The sequence below is a fragment of the Carya illinoinensis genome, chromosome 4 (genome assembly GCF_018687715.1).
Source record: "Carya illinoinensis cultivar Pawnee chromosome 4, C.illinoinensisPawnee_v1, whole genome shotgun sequence".
In the NCBI taxonomy this organism is placed as follows: domain Eukaryota; kingdom Viridiplantae; phylum Streptophyta; class Magnoliopsida; order Fagales; family Juglandaceae; genus Carya; species Carya illinoinensis.
This window is the reverse complement of record NC_056755.1, coordinates 28,749,106-28,770,157: the sequence shown is the minus strand read 5'-3', so window position 1 is coordinate 28,770,157 and position 21,052 is coordinate 28,749,106. Positions and strand designations below refer to the sequence as shown.

General features: G+C 35.6%; 1 protein-coding gene across 5 annotated transcripts in view; it reads left to right on the top strand.

Annotated features, from left to right (window-relative positions):
- Positions 1–13,096: 13,096 nt before the first annotated feature.
- The window catches only part of LOC122307720 (MAP3K epsilon protein kinase 1-like), a 65,515-nt gene continuing 57,559 nt past the window's right edge, over positions 13,097–21,052 (top strand). For 2 of the 5 annotated variants that reach the window (XM_043120783.1, XM_043120780.1), the window contains exons 1-4: positions 13,123–13,384; positions 13,492–14,045; positions 14,794–14,928; positions 20,492–20,512. In XM_043120783.1, the coding sequence (XP_042976717.1) occupies positions 13,986–14,045; positions 14,794–14,928; positions 20,492–20,512 (216 nt within the window). In that variant the 5' untranslated portion in view covers positions 13,123–13,384; positions 13,492–13,985. Of the gene's footprint in view, positions 13,385–13,491; positions 14,046–14,793; positions 14,929–20,491; positions 20,513–21,052 lie in introns of all 5 variants that reach the window. The other 3 variants (XM_043120782.1, XR_006241808.1, XM_043120781.1) reach the window with 3 other exon arrangements.

Below are 21,052 nucleotides of genomic sequence, written 5' to 3'. Positions count from 1 at the left end.
TTGCCGTCCTAACCCACCCATTTCTGGCCTCTAATAGTCACCGGAACAGCTCCCACGAGCTAGCTTTCCATTTTGGAAAATCCGGCCTTCCTCCGCCGTTTCCACCGCCACCCACGGCCAAACTTCACTTCCATTAGCTTCATAAACATCCTTGGACCATTCCCTATTAATCCCGAGCCTTAGTTTGTCCCATTCAAAAGTGGGTATTTTACAACCCACGGCCACAGTGAATTTTCACTGTTACGTTGCTTTCCTTCCGCCGTTTGCAACACCGCGTGTTTTCCAAAAATACCATATATACTATATGCCATATAGTCGTTACCTACGGTGTGACACAGAGCCAGGGTGTGCGGGTGATCCCTAGAGGAGATCATGGTGCATGCATAACCGGTTTGTTTTTATAGTTTTCGGATGTGCGTCATTTTCTGAGAAAATAGCGATGTTTGGTTTTCGAGGCTTTTGATCCATTTTCTGGGAAAATGGTGGTTTTGGCCATTATCTGGGATAATGGCGAGACTTGGTTTTAATGATATGTTTTGTGGGCCAAATGGGTTTTTGGAGTGCGTAGAAAAATTATGTTTTATGGCGCATGTGCATTGGTTTTTATTTCATGCATATTGTTTGAGTTTTATATGTTTTTATCTAGTGGTATTTGGAGTTTACTTACCCGCGGCACCATTTTTGGTACCGTAGATTTTGGTGCAGAGATCGAGGATAAGGAGGAGGAGGCTGAACCCGAGGATGCGGCTCCGCCGGGATGCTGAAGTTTATGCTTTATATTTATTTTAATTTATGATTGTGTCTTGTAATATTTATTTATGTATGTTTTGAATAGCTTTGTATTAAACAAGAAAAAATTCTGGTACTTAGTTATTGACTTGCTTTTCGCTGCATATTTCTCGTGCACATTCGTCGCTTATACACACACTTGGCACACGTCGATAGGATGATGACCTGTGATGTCATCATCCGGACGTCCCAATTTCCCCGTGTTTGTGCGTGGGGATTTGGGGGCGTCACATCCCTCGTACGGACATGGGGAAATCAAGACGTCTAGATGATGACAATACGGGTCACCACCCTATCGCCAAGTGCCAAGTGTGTGTAAGCAACAAATGTGCAAAAGAAAACACGCAGCGGATAAACAAAGTCATATAACTATGTACCAGAATTTTTTTTTGTTTAATACAAAACTGTTCAAAACATACATAATAAAATATTACAAACCACAAATATCATTTCAAAACCAACTACAAAGCATAAACTCCCAAATCAATACTCTGACGGAGCCGCATTCTCGGGCTCAACCTCCTCCTCCTCCTTGATCTCTGCATCAAAATCTACTGTACCAAAAATGGTGCCGCAGGTAAGTAAAATCCAAACGCCACTAGATAAAAGCATATTAACTCAAACAATATGCATGAAAGAATACAAATGCACATGACCCGTAAACCACATTTTTCCACGCACGCCAAAAATCCTATTTGGCCCCAAAAACATATTACTTTCCAACTCATGCCAAAAGTCTCATTTGGCCCAAAACCAACTCAATCCAATATCCAATTAATCTGAATGCACCATGACCTCCCTTAGGGGTCATCCGCACACCCTGGCTCCTGTGACACACCGCAGGTAACGACCACGCGTGTAATACCTAAACGAGCGATGCCCAGTTCCGCACCCCGAGCGTATGTGGCCAAGCATCCTCTAGCCCTCACCAGCGAAGGGCCACAGAGTCGGTACGAGAGCGTTACCATCCCGCCCGCTCCCGTTGTCGCCCAGCGACAACTCAGAGGACATCACTCAGTATTACGCTCCCGAGTGACTAGAGGAATTCCACCGAGATAATACCCCATCCCAGCTTGGGGTCGTGATACACACGCACCCGAAAATCCATTTACGCCAACAAAACATGATTTTTCCCAATTTAAATAAAGTGCACATGTATGCTCCATGTAATGCACGCCTCAAGGCACAAATAACCAACCAATCACAAATCAACAAAACCAATCAACTCTGTTCTCAATCCATCTGTCCCCCGAACTCCTCGGAATCAGTTCGGAATCAACCAACCAGCAGTCAAATAATTATTATAAGAGCAAAATATATTTAAATCTAAAAGTAGAGTTTGGAAAATACTTACAGCGCTATAAGGTATTTTTTGAAAGCTCACGACGTTACAAACGGGGGAAAAAAAGCAACATGACAATGTATTTTACACTGTGGCTGTTGGTTATAAATTACCCACTTTCGAACGGGGACAAACCAAGATACCAAATTGATAGAGAATGGTCTAGAGATGATTATGAAGCTAAAGGAAGTGAGCTTTGGCTGTAGATGGCGATGAAAATGGCGGTGGAAGTGCAAAAAGGGGCAGATCGGAGTTGAGCTCGTGGAAGCTGCTTCGGCAATGAATCGGGGCCAGAAATGGATGGGTTAGGACGGAAAGAGGTAGTGGAAGAAGTGGTAAAGAGATAGTGGTCGGAGGTGAAACGACGGCGGCGAAAAAGCACAAAAACCGTGCGGCTTGGAGGAGCTCGTGGCGGCTAATGGTGGCTCAGATGGAGGTGAAACTTGGTGGGGATGTTCACCAGTCGGAGGGGAAGAAAACAGGGTGGGTGGTGTCGGCCACGTCACTGGCGAGCGGCAGTTCTGGGCTGAGGAAGCAACCAGCGACAGAGAGAGAAGGGAGAGCTGGTGCCGTGACTTCCAGCCGTGCGTGGCGGCTAATGGCTGCACGGGTTGGCCTGAAAATTGAGGGAGGTGATCACCGGCCGGAGGGGAGTCAACCGGTGGGGGCGGTGCACTGCACAGCGGCGGGACGGCGGCGAATTGGGCAATGGAAGAAATGGACATAAATGGGGGGCTGGGTCGCGCGCACGGGGGTGAAAAAAGAGGAAAACGAAGAAGAAAGAAAGAAGAATAGAAGAAAAAGAGAAATAAAAAAAGGAAAAAGGGAAAAAGAAAAAGAGAAAATAAAAGATGGAGAAAATAAAATAAGGTCCAGTCCTCACCTCCGGAATCCAAAAGCTAAATCGACGAAAACGATTTTAAAACCATAAAACAACTAAAATAAATTAAACACCGAATCAAATAAAATAAAAGCAATTTAAAATAAAAGAACTAATATATTAATTAAATTAAAATACTCATTCTGTGAAAATACACGTAAAAACGGGATGTCACACCAAAATTTTTATGGAGAATTTTTAACATGTGTATATGATTATTGGTTGAGGATTTGTTGCATGTTTAAAGATTTTGATGAATGATTTTCTTAGATTTAGAAACCTAGAAACTGGAAAAACAAAAACAGTTTCTATTTTGAAAAAGTTTAAATCTTTATGATCTAAACCTATTCCAATGACTTTGATAATTTTATTAGAAGATCCTTAGCCTCCTATATACATGTTAAAATATTAGTTTGAAAATATTTTATGTTAGTTTCAAATATATGAAATTCTATGCAAAGAGATATTTGGATAGGCCAAAGTGTTGATGCTCTTGGCTAAATTTATGTTTTGGTTGATTTTTAACCATGCGATCTTTAGTTTGAAGCTTAGATCTATTTTAGGACACATTTTTAAATTATGTGATGTTTTGGTTTCAAGATTACATCTCTATAAATAATAGATCAAGAGGTTTATCAAAACAAATTAGAAACAAAAATCTGTTTTTGAACTTAGAAAGAAACAAAAAAGTTCAAGTGCTATTTTGGTGATTTTGATGACTTTAGCTTGATGATTTAAAGTATAATTGTTCTTAGGAATATGTTATAAATATGTTAGGAGTAAAATTTGGATTTTTTTTGAAATTCTTGGAAATGCTTTGAAAATAGATGAAACCATATGATTCAAAGGTTTGCTTTTTTAGTTAAAAAGTTTCGATCCTTTTTCTAAAAATTTTGGTGTTGATGACTAGCATATTTTTAGTGGATATTTTAAGAATGTTTTTAAACTTAGGATAGGAATATCTTTGTTACAAAAAATTTGATTTGATCATGAGTTTTGAAATTGGAAGAATTGCAACAAAAATAAGGAAAAAATCTTATGCAAGTTTCGGCCCCTATAGAGTTTTTAGAGTTATGATGCAAAATCATTAAATTAGGGGTAAAATTGTCATTTTTCTATTTGTATAGGGTAAAATGGTAATTTTATTTTAATTTAGTATTTTTCTATATTTCTAATTGGTAGTGATTAACTTCTAACTTTTAGAAATTAATATTTTCAATTCCTCATGATTATGCTTAAATTTGCTTAGAAAATGCGAAGACAAAAGTAAGTTAGGTTTTAACTTACTAGTAATATACTGTGTGTGAGTGATAAGTAAAGGAACTATAGTGTATATATGTATGTTATCATATATGTCAAACCATGCTAAGTCATCACATATTTAACTGTTGCACAAAATTTATTTTGTCATGAGTTATTGATATGTACACATGTTATTCTATCAAGTATTGCTATATATTGCAAGTATATCATGTTAAATATGCCATATATTAGAAATATGTCATGTCCTGTAATATTCACTATTTCAAGTATGTCATGTTTAAGTATTTTATCTGTTATACGTGATGCTAAGTTATGAAATATTGTCTGTTACATGTTTATGTCATGTTATGAAATGTTTCTATCTCAAGTAAGTCATGTTTTTCGAGTTATGTTTAAGTCGGTTATGTATAGAATACTCGTGATGTAATCACTATGATTGTCTGAGTATCTCTATTTATAATTCATACAAGATACTTCTGGCGAAATCATTTTGATTGTTAGAATTCAACTCAAGTTCAGTTATGCAGATACTCTTGACATAATCATTATGATTGTCAGGGAATCTTATTTAAAATACTTGTGATATAATCATTCTGATTGTCAGAGTATTACTAGGTATTCCAAGTGTAATCATTTTGATTGCTAGGATATGTGATTTAAAATACTTATAATGGAATCATTTTTATTGTCTGAGTATCTATGATGGAATATGTTGAGTGGAATCATTCTGATTATTCACTATTCCTGACAAAATTACTAGCAGAATCATTTTGATTGTCAGAATTCAAGTTTAAGTTCATATAAAGTTAAGTTTCAGTTCAAATTCAAATTCATGTCAAGTTAAGTTTAAGTTCAAGTTTAAGTTCATGTCAAGTTAAGTTTAATCAGTTAAAGAACAAGAATCCAAGTTCATATTAAGTCAAGTTTCAGATCAAGTTTATGTCAAGACAAGTCTCAGTTTAAGTCTAGTTCAATTTAAGCAAGTCAAGTTTTGTTTACATTTCAGTTTAAGTTATGTCAGTTATGCTATGTTGTATGTCAAGTTGTACTATGATTACTTATGACTTTCATTATGCATTCATTCTCTTACCGCCATGCATGTATCATTAACCTGTGTGGAGTTTTTCTATTAACTTGTTGAGATTTGTAATCGAATCTCATTATGGTAGTTCCAACTACCATTCCTCCCAAATGGTAAATCTTGTTACAGACCCAAATGAGAATCAGGATCTGACCAACTGGACATGGTCGAATGAGTAACAGTGCGACATCATTGTTAATATATATAGTAGTTAACTTAAATTATTATTTGTACTATAGAGTTGTATCTCCAGTACTCTTTTGATCTAGTACTCTCCAGTACTCTTGTGATCTTAGTTGTTTAATATGTCATTATATATGAAGTATGTTTTAAGTATTTGTGATATTTTCAGTTTGGTGCATAGTATGTTTTATCTACTATGAATATTGTATAATACTAGATGCATGTTAGAAATATTGTATTTTATAAGTCATGAACAAGGGCAAGTAACCTTGCGTTACATGTCTCAATGCTTCAAATGTCTATCCGATCCCAAACGAAATTTTGGGGTATCACACCCAATGCTTTAGGGCTTGTTTGGGAATAAATCTCATCCCAAAATTCTCATTGCATTTCATCTCATCTCATTCCATATCCTTCTCAAACATAATTCAAGTACAATATTTCCAAACTAATCATTACAATTTTTTCAAACTAAACATTACAATTTTTTCAAACTATCAAACAAAAACTAAAAACCAATTCAAAATTTTCAAATTTCTAAACAAAAATAATATTATAAAACTATATTATAATAATATTTTAACTTTATAATATTTTTTATTCGAATTTTTCTCTCTCTCTCTCTCTCTCCTTTCCAAAATCCAAAAAATACTTAACTTAAACTGTCTTATTACTATTTACAAACTATCTTACTACTATTCACAAAATTTTCATCTCATCTCACTCTTAAATGAGCCCTAACTCAATTTTGTCTTTCCAGACGAATGAATTGAGATGGCGTAATCACGATGGTATAAACTATAAAATGAAAAATGAAAATGAAATAAACACAACTATATTACATTTTGTATACAATTGTAACACACCGCTCTCCTAATAAAGTCATTTTTAGAATTTTTGGGAAACTGATGTGCTACTAAACTTGAACTTAAAAACTTTTTCTTCTTAACGAAGCGCCAGATATGAAAGATCTCACAAATAAATAAATTTAATCTTTATTAAATACTTAAAATAAAAAAGAGAGTTTGCAAAAGTACTTATTTAAAATCTCCAAAGTCTCATGTGCTCATAAAAATAAATTATTAAACTAAAATCATAAAACTAATCATAGCATAATTTGTTTAGGCATTTGCCTCGCCTCCCAAACTCAAGTCCTATCCTGCAGTCACATCCTCATAAAGATCATCACCTTGGGTGGTTAACAAATAAAAACATACAAAAATGAGTCGAATACTTATTAAGCAACATATCATATGATTTTTTTGAAAATATTCATACTCATAAATACATACGTAACTAACATAAACGTAAACTTATCTTTCACTTATTATAGGCCAGTATCCACTGTTGACCCTGTGAGTTAGAGTTAGCAAATTTAAGTAAATTTTGATTCAACCTGTGGCAGCGGGTTGTGGAATTCATACACAAGGAAGACATACCGGGTATACTACCGGTATATACAACTTGGTAATGCAATATGCCCATAACATATGATACCGTCTTCATATCATAACATAAGCCGTTGCATATCTTGTCATTCATATTTCATTATAAACATACTTGCATACTTATCATATCATAGATTTCAAATGAAATTGCATTCTTTTATAACATTACGTGATACATGTTTCCTTACATAAAATCATGATTTTTCATAAATATTTTAATACATAAATCTTCACATAAAATCATGCATGACTTTTTATAAATATTTTAATGCATGGCTCTCATATAAAGTCATGACTTTTCATACATCATTTGATGCATAACTCCATTTATAAAATCATAAATTTTTATAAATAATTTAATGCATAATCCTTAAGGTAAAATAATGGATTTTCATAATTTTATAATGACTTGGGTATGTGAAAAAGGGCTTTCAATGGAGGGCATACATGCATAATATTTCTATAAAAGACATGCCATTTATCGTATATATGTGTAAAGGTATGATCATGCTACTTATCTTGTAGCGTTAATCTAATATTTCTGGCATGAAATCAATCACCTATAAAATAGGCACGTGATTTGCATAAATCTCTAATGAAATACCTACTTTGTAGTTAAAACCTAAAATACTAAAATAACCTATATTTTCTGAAAATACTAAAATCCCCAAAACCCTAAAATCTCGTCACTTCCTAAATTCTCTGATTTTCACAAAATTTCTCTAATAATCATGCCATTAAACCTTCAAATACTTTTATGGCTACATGTCTATTTTCTCTATTTTATTAAAATCATATGGTTAATATCAATTGGGCATAAGTATTATTTGAAATTTGGTAGTTTAATGAGGGAACAGAGAGAGGATAAGTTACAATACTGAGATGAGAGAAAAATAGTGTGCAAAGAGAGAGAGCTACGTTGGTAGAGAAAGTTAAGTTAGTGGAGAGAATTATGTGAAGTAGGAGGAGAGAGCGGCTTATGTTGTGTGATGGAGGGTTGTACAATGGAGGATGAATGGGAACTTAAGGTGGGTGTGTGATGGTGGTTCACGTGTAGCTGCGTGGGTCTTCATGGTGGATGTTGCAATGTGCTACAGTAGTTGGGGGTGGTGGCGTGGAGGAGCTGTTGCAAGATGTGGTGCATGACTCTTGGCTTGGCCTGCTATGGATGTGCTCTGTTTGTTGGTATACAAAACAAGGATACAGGGGGTGCAACTTGGTGGCTCATGTCCAAGCAATGGCATGGGTTTCTGTTTGGCTTTGCATGGTGGCTGAGGGAAGAGACGTGGGCTACCTTCCCTTAGCTACACCGCTAGTCTAGCTTCCGTTGGCGGTTTACTGCATGGGTGATGTGAAGGGCTAAACGTGGCTATTGTGGCATGGAGTTTCCTTTGGGGCTAGTTCTGTGCGTGGAGGTTGGTGATTTGAGGGGGAACTACCGTGACTTGCAGCAAAAAGGAGATAAACATGAAAGGGGTGGTTTGTGGTGGAGCTACGGATAATGGGGCAGATTGGTGGTCTAGGTATCTTGAAATCGACAACTGCGATTATATGAGGTGATACAAATTGGGAAAATAACTGAGGGAAAGGAGAATTATTTATAGATAAATTGGAAGAGGATGCTGAAGAGTTAATGGATGTCGTGACTAATTTACTGAAGACTCTTGATTGCGATCAATTGAGAAGAGAGCTTGAATTTAAAAATATAATATATTAGTTCATTTAATGTAGGGCCGTCAATGACTAAGACTGAGGAAACTTCAGTCAATGATAATTTTAAATTGAAATAAATTTCTAATAACCGATTTTTAAATTTTAAAAAGAGTCTAATTCGTTCAATAAATAAGAAATTGGATTTAACCTAGTCATTGATTCTAATTAAAACTCGTAATCAAGCTAAATAGTTTAGTCGCTCATGGGTTTGTCTAATATGACCCGTTAAATTTAGGCCCATTAAACTTAATGTAGCCCCAATAAATCCATATATCATCCCTAATGATATTAGGTTCGGTTATTATAAACTTATTATAAAAAATTATTATTTTATTTATTTTTGAATTGTTGCAAGTGTAGAAATTTTGTATTAAAATAAAAAAAACTATTAATATTTTAATATGTAATAATAATTGATTTATAATATAGTTGGTTTTGTATCATTGTCCAAACAAATACCAGCCCTATTGACTACATTTTGACACAACAGTGCCCATCATAATTTGAGTTGGATTGTGCTTTTCTAGTATTTTTAGGCTCCTTTGATTTTATGGTCTCAAATCATTTCATTTTATCTTGATATTCAAACGTGATTTAAACATTAACACTTTTTAATTTTTAATTTTCAACCTTTTAATTTAATTATTACCTAATAATTATAACTTTCACAAACTTTCAAACAAAATATAAAAAATAATTCAATTTTTTCAAATTATAAAATAAAAATTATATTAAAAAATTATACTTTAACAATATTTTAATTTTATAATATTTTGATTCAATTTTTTTTCCAATTTCCAGAATCCCATAAAATATTTCAATCAAACTATTTTATTACTATTCACAAATTATCTTACCATTATTCTCGAATTTTTTATCTCATCTCATTTCATTATTATTATTTTTTTACTTAAGTCGGTTTAGGTTGGGTTTGAATATAAAAATTTTTTCATCTCATCTCATCATTAAAAGTTTTTCAATTTCTTATATAAAATATAATAAACAATTCAAAATTTCAAATCTTAAAATAATAATAATAATATTAAAAGATAATATTATAATAATATTTTATTTAACTTTTAACTTTTATCTAGACTCGCTATCCAAACCACACTTTATTATTTATTGTCACAATTGTTTAGACCAAATATTACTCATCTGATGGAGAGTCTGACTTTCAACCCCTGTGTGTGTAAAGCGTTGGGCCCTCATCGGAATCAACCCATTGTCTTCGGTCACGACCCTAACTCTCTCTTTCACCAGCGACTTTGCAAATTGCGATTTTGCAAATTTCAATCGATAGGGTTGTTTTTTATCCGGCCCAGACCGAAAATCCGGATAACCGGATTCAGGTTCCAGTTTTCGAACCAGGTCAAATCCGGGTTGACACTTGGATTTAAAAAACCGGATTAATCCGGTCCGGGTACCGAATTTTAAATCTGAGACCCGGGTTTAAAACCCGGTACCCAGTTTTATAAAATGAAAAAAAAAAACCTAATTCTCTACTGCGATTCCACCCCGCCCCCCATCTACTGCGATTCCACCCTGCCCCCATTCAGATTTCCTCTCTCTCTCTCTCTCTCTCTCTCTCTCTCTCTCTCGATTTTCAGGGTTCGTGCTTTTGGTTGTTTTCTCTGATTGCAATCTGCACATTTTTCTTTATACGGTGATGATGAGGGATATGTTAATATCGATGTTGTAGATGGTCTTGGTTGTATGGGCTTGTGTTAATTTGAATATGGTCCAGTCGTTGGGCAGTTGGATGAAGCCGAGGAGTCCATCACGAAGTTGTTTGATGTAAATCGCAAATTAGTGAAGAGTATTGAAAATGGTTCCCGCTCCTTCAGTGGAGTTTCTGCAACAGACTCAGATGAGAGTGTGAATGTGAGAAGGAGGAGAATCTCAGAACAGGCACGAAGAGGATCCGAAAAAATTGGACGGTTGTAGTTGGAGGTGCAGAAAATACAGTTTCTTCTACTAAAGCTTGATGATGAAAAAGAAATCCGAAGGAAAACAAGAATCACTGAACGAAAGCCTAGAGTTGTTCTGCAAGATTATCTCTATGGTGGTGGATCAAGAATAAAGCAGAAGTGAAAGAAAGCGCCTTTTTGTGCATGTGTTCGACCTCCAACAAGGGGAGATTGAAAGCAATTACATTTATGTTAGCATATAATCAGGATAAAGAAATGAGACATTAGTTGCATTGTTCATCATCTGAGGCGAGTTCATCTACCCAACCACTCGAGTCATCTCTAGTGTCCCAGCAGTTTGAGAAACTCACCATCGAGGGTGCTTCCAGCCAGGCAATTCAACCTATGCCAGCATCTAGTAAATCAATGAGGTTCCCTCTTTCGGCCGGGCAAAGGTAGCACTGGAACAAAGTGTATAGTTAAGCTTCAAAAACTGACTTCTATAAGAGGGAGAAAGGGTGAAAAAAAAAAAATCGGGTAAAACCCGGTATCCGGATTTCGGGGTTTTTGAAACCCGGATTCATCCGGGTTTCGGCCCGTGTCTAAAACTGGGTATACTTGGGCCGAAATTCGGACTGGTTTTAATACACGGGTTCCGGGCCGGATATACCTGGATTTCCGGTCTGAAACTCAGATGAACAATCATAGCAATTAACATTTCTAGGGTTCTTAAAATCTAGTAAGACAATTTGAGAACTCGTTTGGTTACGTAGTTCAGATAAAATGGGATGAGATGAAATTTTTTAAATAATAGTGAGATTTTTGAATTAAGATAAGATTCAATTATTTGTAAAAAAGTCTGTCTGGATAGTGAGATGAGATGAAATAATTTTAACTTTTTAAAGGTTTGATAAAATGGTGGGCCCGACCAATTATTGAAAAGTGTTTTTAATTATTAGGTGAAAAATATTATGAATATATTAAAAATAAGTAATATATATTATTAATTTAAAAACCTACAAATATTTTGATTTTTCAAAAATATATTTTTTTTTTGTAGATGTCTTGAACGCATTTGGATCAAGGGGAAAATTTTTGTAGTGGGCTTGGGGTGGGATGGTGCTGGTGTTTAAATTCCAAAACAGTAAAAATATTCAAAAATAACATTTTAAACTTTAATCTCAACTCAAAATTTTCATTTTATTTACCAAAATTGCCCTTAAGACAAATAAATGAGTGTTTGTTTACACAAATCAAACTTGCTATACAGACTCCATAAGATAGTTTGTGTTTCATTTAAGAAACCAAACCAGTCCTGAGAGCCATGTTTCGTCAGAGGGAGTGTGCCAAATTTATTCTAAAACTATATTTAATATTATATTGTGCATTAATATTTTATTATACAATATTAATTACAGTCATAGAGTGCGTAATCATTATATATTAATTTTAAAAAAGAGTAAAGTCACTCATTAAAATATTAATTTTTTCATGTAAATGTTATATTTATTCATTTTTTTAAAAATTTCGTTTGGTTACACAGATGAGATGAAAGAAAAAAATTTGTGAAATAGTGAGATATTTTGTGAATAGTAATACAATAATTTGAGTTATGATATTTTATGAGGTTTTGGAAATAAATATCATTAGAATAAAAATTTGTAATATTATTTTTTTTGATATTTTAAAAAATTGAATTATTTTTTGTATTTTATTTGAAATTTTAGGAAATTATAGTGATTAGATAATGATTAGATAAATAAGTTGAAGATTAAAAATTAAAAATTGATTTTTTTTTTTGGTATTTGAATGTTGTTTAAGGTTGTATTTAGTAATTGAACTAAACTCAATTAATTTTAAACCAATAATTGATGAGACTTTTTTTGATATTTTAAAAAATTAAATTATTTTTTATATTTTATTTGAAATTTTAGAAAATTATAGTGATTAGATGATGATTAAATAAATAATTTGAAAATTTAAAATTTAAAATTGATTTTTATTTTTTAATTTGTTTAAGGTTGTATTTGATTGTTTGAATAAATTCAATTCATTTCAAATCAATAATTGATGGGATACTATTTTTTTAACTTTATATTAAAAAGTTAAACTCATTTGAACCTATTTCAGATATGTTAATTTGAAAAGTTAAATTCATCTCAATAAAAAAAATTACACCTATTTTAATAGGATATATAAAATATTACTATTCATAACTCAACTCAATTTATTTTAATATCTAAATGTAGACTAAATATGAGATGAATTAAGGCCTCATTTTTTTTATAATATTTATCATTTTATTTTATTTCATCTAATTATTACAATATTTAAAATTTTTTAAAAATAATAAAATAAATAATTAAAATTTTTTAAATCTTATAATAAAAATAATATTTAATTTCTTTTTTAATTTTAATATTAACTCATCATATTTGATATCCAAAGAGATAAGGAATATCATTTCTCGTTAAAATAACTCTTTTTTATTTTCGTTTGTTTCTGTTTTTCATTTTTACCCCTGCATTCCACCGCGCCCCAAGCCCCCTCCCCCTCCCTTTCCCAACCCGTGCTAACGCCAGCTTCGCCGCCAGGTCCCGTTGACACCGACGTCGCTTCCAGCCACTTCCGCACTGCCAGGTATTTTACTGACACATACGCATCTCTTCTTCTCTTCTATCTCTTCCTCGCCTCTCTTCCTCCCAATTCCACCACTCCTAATTCCCAGACCCATCCGATCTATTTGCCTCTGAGCTCATCACCAGTTCCTAAAAGGTCAGTCTTTTTCTTTCCCATATTTTTTCTTGTTTTGTTTTTTTGTTTTTGTTTTTATGAAAAAGAAAGTGATTTTTGGAGGGTGGGTGAATTTGCTGGGGATCCAGAGATTCGTGCATTGCGTGAAATTCCCAGCTTCGTGGTCGGAAAACTGGCTTCGAGAATTGTGGCTCCAGAATCAGTAATATTGAATCAGAAACATATGGTTGCAGAGATAGAGTAGGAAAATTGTCGACATTTCCAAACCTTCGATATTTTGTTGACTGGGGGACCCAAGAAAGCAATAAAAGACCTCCGCTTGGCAAAACCCAATCCAACTCTTTTATCCTATATGTCTTAATTGCCCACAGCTTTCTGAATAGCCAAACAGCGGATCAAAGAATCCAGAAAGCAACAACCCAAGACGCAAATATCACTCGCCAGTCGGAGAGTCCGACATTTTGGCCCTTTCTCTGTGTGTGTGGGTACAGCTTTGGGCCCCTTCATCGGAATCACTCATTGTCTCCGGTCATGACCCCAGCTTTCTTTTTCTCCAGCAACTTTGCAAATTGCAATGGACACTTCTAGGGTTCTTAAAAGCTAGTAGCGCAATTTGGGAGCGATGTCTCGTCAAATGACATCTTCCGCCTTCCACAAATCCAAGACTCTCGGTGAAAAATACGTGAGTGAGGAAATAAATGCATATATCATAATTGGGCTTCTATATGTTGTTTTTCGATCTCTTTGGTTGCCATTTTCTTGGTTATTAACGTTAATTCTGTTAATAGTGCATGTTCGGTTCGGTTACCAATAAATTTTAGTTGTAGGAAGAAATAAGTTTTAAGACTAATACTGTGTAACTTAGAAATGTGGATTTTCGTTTTTTTTTTTTTTTTATTGTTTTGTACTCGAGAAAATATAAACCTAGTGAAAATTCGGTTTGAAATTAGAGAGATATCAGACATTCGCTCCTTGTAATCTTATTAATAATTTCTATCTTTATTAGCTCATAAATGGTGGGTTGGGGCTTCGTTTTTGCGAGTGATTTAAACTGCATTTTTGTTACTTTGAGTTCTGGTAATGCTTCGTTTCATTTTTATTTTTGTGGGAGAAAGAAAAATAAGTTTGAAAATTGGAATATATAGGTTACAGTTGCTTTGGTCACCCTGCATAGACTAAGCTAATCATTGTGATGGGTTAGTTGAGTAAGCCAATTACTATCTTTTGATTCTCACATTTAATAGTATTTTTATTCTAAAGGATTCAGCCATGCCTTAGGAGAAGTTGGATAGATGTTTCTTTTTTGGTCCCGATTCAAATTAGGATAAGAATATTTGTCAACAGTTGATTGAAGGTTGAACTTTCATTTCATATTATGATTTTGAATATTAAGATTGGAGTTTTATTTTCTGTGTGAAAATTTAATGTAGATACTTGGAGATGAGATTGGGAAAGGAGCTTACGGTCGAGTTTACAAGGGTCTGGATTTGGATAATGGAGACTTTGTTGCAATTAAACAATTTTCTTTGGAGAATATTGCTCAGGAGGATCTCAACATTATCATGGTTTGAACAAATCTCTTTTTTATATTATTGTACATCTTTTCCCCTTTTTTTTCTGTATTTTGTTGCCGTTGTGGTGCTTATTGAAGAAATAAATTGGAATGCAGCCTTATCTGATTGCTCTCTAAAATTTGTAGGCCTAGGTTTTCGCTAAAACAATTTCCCATGTTCTGTTTTCCCCCCCTTAAATGAGTTTTTCTGTAATAATGTTTTGAGGATTTTTTTCTTAGGTAGTTTTATTGACAGAAAACCTTATTTTCTCTCTGTACAACCAAAACTTAGATGAGAAAAGTACTCATTTTTTCTCTCCAATGATGGTATACGGTCTGTGACGGTGAGATTTCATTAAGTGGAATTGTAGGCGTGAATATTATGGGGTTTTCGAAACAAGTACTGATAGAATCAAAGGTTTTTTCATTTTCAAGTGAAGGAAGTTCTTTGCTCATTCCTGAGAGAAGCTGGAAGGTGATGAATAAGGTGAGAATGGGGCTATCCATGGTGTAGTGGCTTGCCAAAGCACTGGATGATTGTTTGAAGGGTGCAACAAAGGCTTTCTATACCATGGTACGGGAAAGGAGTCGCAGCTTCATAGCGCAGAGGTGATCTAATATTCGTGGTTAGCACATGGCAATAGTGGAATACACTGGTGGTAGTAGGCATAGCTTCATCTTTGTACCAGAGGAGGTGGAGGGGAAGAGATGGAGGAGGATGATGGAGGCATTGTGGGATTTCATAAACGATGGAAGATGACTAAATCGTAACAGGGGTGGCAGTGCTTTAGTTGCAGCATCGCTTCTATAGGGAGGTTCTGGAGGCAACATTGAAGACGGTGCTACCCAGTGATAGGGGTGGAGGTAGTGGCATTAAGGAAGTTCTAGGAGGAGCCTTTGCAAGTCTGGGTAATGGAGGGGTATGGCAGAGATCCTCATTTCATTGGGAAAGGCACTGTGCAGTGGAAGGGTGGCGGTGGCAGTCTTGCTCTCAGTCTGGTAGAGGGGAGCGTACATATTATGCTGCTGGATGTGAAGGAGCAACTTTGTCTGCTTCAGAATAGTGGACTTTTTAATACGGTGTGAAGAGGAAAAAAGAGTTGTCGGTGTGGGCTTGGAGAAAAGGGGCTTCAAAATGGGCTTTAGTGTGGAGGAACCTAGTCTTATTAGAGAAAGGCAGCTTCAAAATGGGCCCGTTCAGTGCTGGTCCTAGTAGTGAGACAACAATCCATGATAATTGTATCCAGTGTGGAACAACAAAGTATGTGGGCCACTCCGTTGGGTTTTAGCCCATGGGGCAAAATGGAAGGAAGGAAAATGGGACCCACCCTATATGGAGAGTTCATTAAGGAGGTGATCCATAGTCTTCCACCGGCGGGAGTCCGGTATCCTAGCTGGAGAAGGCTTCGACGTTGTTGCAAAGGACGGAGGAACATTCGACAGTGACCCAGAGGGTGACGGCGACGGTGGATGAGTCGTCAGCAGCAAGCCCAGAACGAGATTTGACTGTCTCTTTACCTCCGAGTGCCAGATCTTAGCTGTGTCTCAACTAGAAAAATGTCGATAAGTAGCAAGGACGAAGTTTTCCCCTCAGCGAAGGCTTTGAAGCAGACTGTGGTGGGGCGAGATGTCTCCTCCGATGAGTTCTTTCTCTCAGGAAGCGACGTAGGAGATGTTGAACCTCTACAAATGATTGTTATGTTGTAGGGTCTCTCAGAAAGGGAGGGTGGGATTAGTTTTGAGGAGGAAATGAGGACACCGATGGGCTTGCAGTGGGCGACTAGAGACGGGGAGCCTGTACCACTTAGTTGCTTGTAACCTACCCACTCTAGTGTTTTTGATTGGGTTCTACACAAGGTGAAGGAAATTCAATATTGTGTGGGGATGGAGTGTGAGGGATTTGAAGAACAATTCATGGGGTTGCTCATTGCCATTGAAGTGGGCCATAATCAACTTAAAAAAACTAGGTCCAAAAAACAAAGGGAGCTAAAGAGATTAACGTGGTCTCTTAACTATGAGGGCAGCTCTAGTCGTGAAAGATCCAAAGGGAAGCAGTTAGCTTCTTCTCTATGAAGCCAAAAATTGTCTTGGAATGTTCGAGGACTCAACGAGGCCAATAAGCGTCTTCGTATAAAAAAGACAAGGAGATTTGTTGTCCCCACTTCTCTTCATTGTGGTTATGGAGGTGCTTAGTAGAATGATATCGATTATAGTCATTAATGGCTTTGTAATTGGATTTTTGGTTGGTGACCCCAATAGGGGTACTCTTTACCATTTCTCATTTGTTGTTTGTAGATGACACACATTTACTTATAAAAAAAAAGATGACACACTAATATTTTGTGAGGCAGACCAGAACCAAGTTCGGGCACTGAGGGCACTTCTACTATGTTTTGAAGCGGCATTAGGTTTGAAAGTGAACTTTGACAAGTTAGAGCTGGTGCCAGTTGGCAATGTTCGTAACATCCACTACTTGGCTAACACTCTTGGATGTAAGTTTTCTCCTCTTCCTATGCATTACCTTGGTCTCCCGTTGGGCCTCCCTTGAGGGCCAAATCTATCTGGGATACAGTGATCTAGAAAAGAGAATATAGATTGGCTGGTTGGAAGAGACTGTAGTTCTTCAAAGGTGGCAGGATCACCTTAATCAAGAGCACATTGTTTAATTTATGAACATATTCCTTTCTGTATTCCCAATTCCAACAAGTGTGGCGAACCGGATTGAGAAACTTTATTGTGATTTCTTATGGAGTGTGGAATTAGGGATGAACTTAAATTTCATCTAGTCAATTGGGTTAAGGTATGCTCCCCAATCTCCTCTGGTGGTTTGGGAATCAGAAATTTAAGGACTTTTAATCGAGCCTTACTTAGGAATGGTTGCGGTGATAATATGGAACTGGAAGCTCTATGGAAGTTGGTGATGGATTGCAAATATGGAGATTTTTTTTTTGGGGGGGGGGGGGGGGTTGGTGCACTAGAGATGTCAGTGGAGCTTATGGGGTGGAAGTGTGGAAGCACATTAGACGATGGTCGGGGATTTTTACTCGTCCCACTAGGCTTGTGTTGGGAGATGGCTCTAGAATAAAATTCTGGAGCGATTTATGGTGTGGGAATAATGCCTAGGAATCATTCCCTTCAGTTTTCTGTGTTGCAAGTGAGAAAGAAGCTTCGGTGGCTAATCTAATGGTGATATCTGGGGACCAAGTCCAATGGAACATTAACAGGGCTGCCCAAGATTGGGAAGTTGGCAACTTTAAGGAATTTTTAGGTTTGGCGAAACAAGGCACCTCTTAAAACGGCTTTTTTTGCTTGGACAACATCTCTGATTTTGACGATGGATAATTTGCGGAAGTGCGGGGGGATCATATTAGATTGGTGCTGCATGTGGAAGAAAATTGGCGAGATCGTGGATTATCTCTTACTGCATTGTGAGCTTGGTAGAGCTCTATGGGATGAAGTTTTTTGCAAACTAGACTTAGCTTGAGTTATGCCAGCCTCCGTGACAGCGCTGCTGGCCAGCTGGACAGCGCTGGGAGGTATCCCATAAATCAAAGCTTAATGGAAGATGGTTCCCATCTGTATTCTGTGGTGTTGGTGCAGGAGCGAAATGATCGGCCTTTCGAAGACAAGGAGCACACAATAGAGGAACTTAGATCTCTTTGTATTAGAACTCTATTTCTATGGGCCTTAGCTGTAGACTGTAATGGCCGTGATGTTCATGACTTTCTTGTATCCTCTGTTTCTTCCTAGATAGGTGCTATGTCTTATATACCATCTTGTGTACTTGGGTTATGTCTATTATTATGGGGTGAAGAGGGGAAAACATTCGGAATCTTTTTCTAAAATTAAAAAGATACACCCTGAACCTTTTACCATGTCTTCTCATGGTTGATGAAAACTTGAAGATTTAAAAAACTTTCCAATTAATCCTTTTGCAGCCAGCCTAATCACTAAAACCTGAGGGTAGCTTGTCAAGGTATCACTATGTTTTTCTTTCTTTTCCTATATTCGGGTTCCAATTCTTTTGTTTGGAATTTCTTCCTTCTATCAAACCATTTATAGAATTATATCCTACATGAATAGATCCTTCATCATGAACAATTTATCAAAAGCTTATGTGGAATGGCTTTAGGTGAAAATGGTTTGGGAGCTCAAGCTTTTATGAATAATTATAATCGAAGTCGATATGCTTATAGGTATTATCATAAGAGCACCAACCCCCCCTTATACTCCCATACTTAGTATCAGTCACCACCTTCCATAGTGCTTCCCTCTCATAATTATATCTCCACAGCCATTTCCTTAAAAGAGCCTTGTTGAAGATGTTCAAATTGCAAACCCTCAATCCACCACCAAACCTATTTTCGTTGGATTATTACAAATGGTATAAGAGAGATATTGGCCAGAAATGTGGGATTTTGAGCTTTGTCATCTATAACAGAATGACTTGACAAGAAGGTTAGAGATTTGGGAGGGAGATTGTAATATCCTAGATTGAGAACTTGATGAGGTGAATAGGATCCACATTTCTTGGGAGGGAGTAGTTATTGCCCTTAATAATGATTTTAAAGGGCCCCAAGTGTAATACTCATTAGTACTTTTGGAGTATAAGCCTAGCTATGGCTTGAACTTTTATAGGGCCATTACTTCGTTCTATCAAGACTTATGGATAATGAGTTTTGGTTTGGGTGCCAAATTTTTTAATCTATTTGGTTATGGGATGACATTCACAGCAATTGTGCTGGTTGTTGGCATCTTGTCGGTTGTGGGACTCGTGGGTCTCACATATTATTGGTGTTATTATGATTTTAAAAATTAATGCAAGTTGGATATGCTTAACCACAAAGTTTATCTTTGGTCTATTATGGTAGATGGACTCTAAGGAACTGGTATTCCCTTCTTTTTTATTATAAGTTTTAATGGCTTTCTTTTCTGTATGTTTATATTTTTTCTTTTCCTGAACATTCTCCTCATATTATTTCATGGTTTTTCCATCAGCATATTATAGCACTTTGATTATTTTGTATGGCACAATCTATTTAATTACCTTAATAATTCAGAATTGCAAGTCTGCAGAAAGCATAATCCAGATATAGCATTATCAATTTAATGGATTTGTTGGATACTTATAAATTATTGTAATAATTTTATGAACATTTACTGGGTGCAAGATGGAAAATGTAATTTATAAATAAGCTCTTACTGCGTCCATGATGGTGTATTTCTTTTTTTCCTTTTTACCATGATTATCAAAGCTCTAAATAGGATCTACATGAGGAATTTCCATTTTCATGCCTGTATGGGCCTTTAAGGTGGTGCGATTAGTTCCTTCATCATATCTATGCATGCATGGCAACCATAAAGTTAATCTCATCTCCATGTACATATATCACTTCTGGTGCCTTTTGGATTGCTTATTTGAGCATTATAAGAATAATTTTTTTTGTGTTATTGGTACTCTGCTATACTATCTTCTCATAATATATTGTTCCATATCTCCACTATGTTAATTTGGCTCACTGTGTGCCTTTTTATTTTTATTATCCTTTCATTGGTGGGACGCTTAAACATGTTAGCAAGAGATTGATTTACTGAAGGTACATTCTCTCTTTCTTTTGTTTTTTTCTCAGTTGTAATATATTATTTTATGGTTTTAATTTTATATTCCTTTTAATAGTTCAAAGTTCGAATCACTCTTAGGTATAGTACACTAATGCATGCTGTCCTTTGTTGTGCGTGAAGGCTTTGGGTTAAATGAGAACCCCATGAGATTCTTAATTGATACATTACATTGCCAATTGAATAATATACCCCAATGGTATATTATTCAATTGCCAAAGACCTTGCATAAAACGCGCTTCTCCCATGTGTAACGTTGCTGTTGTGGTTGAGTCATTTGTTTGAGACCATTGGGTGCATATCTAACCTACCTGTAAAAGGAGAAGCTCTTATCATAAGCGGTGGTCCTTAGTCTTAGGGTATGTTTGGATGTAAGATAAGATCATGAACAGTAGAGAAATATTTGTGAATGGTTGTAAAATCTTTTTAAGATGAGGTTTTGATAGGCTTGATGAATAGTAAAAAAATATTTTATGTTTGATATAATAAATAATATAAGTAACAAATTTATGAAAGGA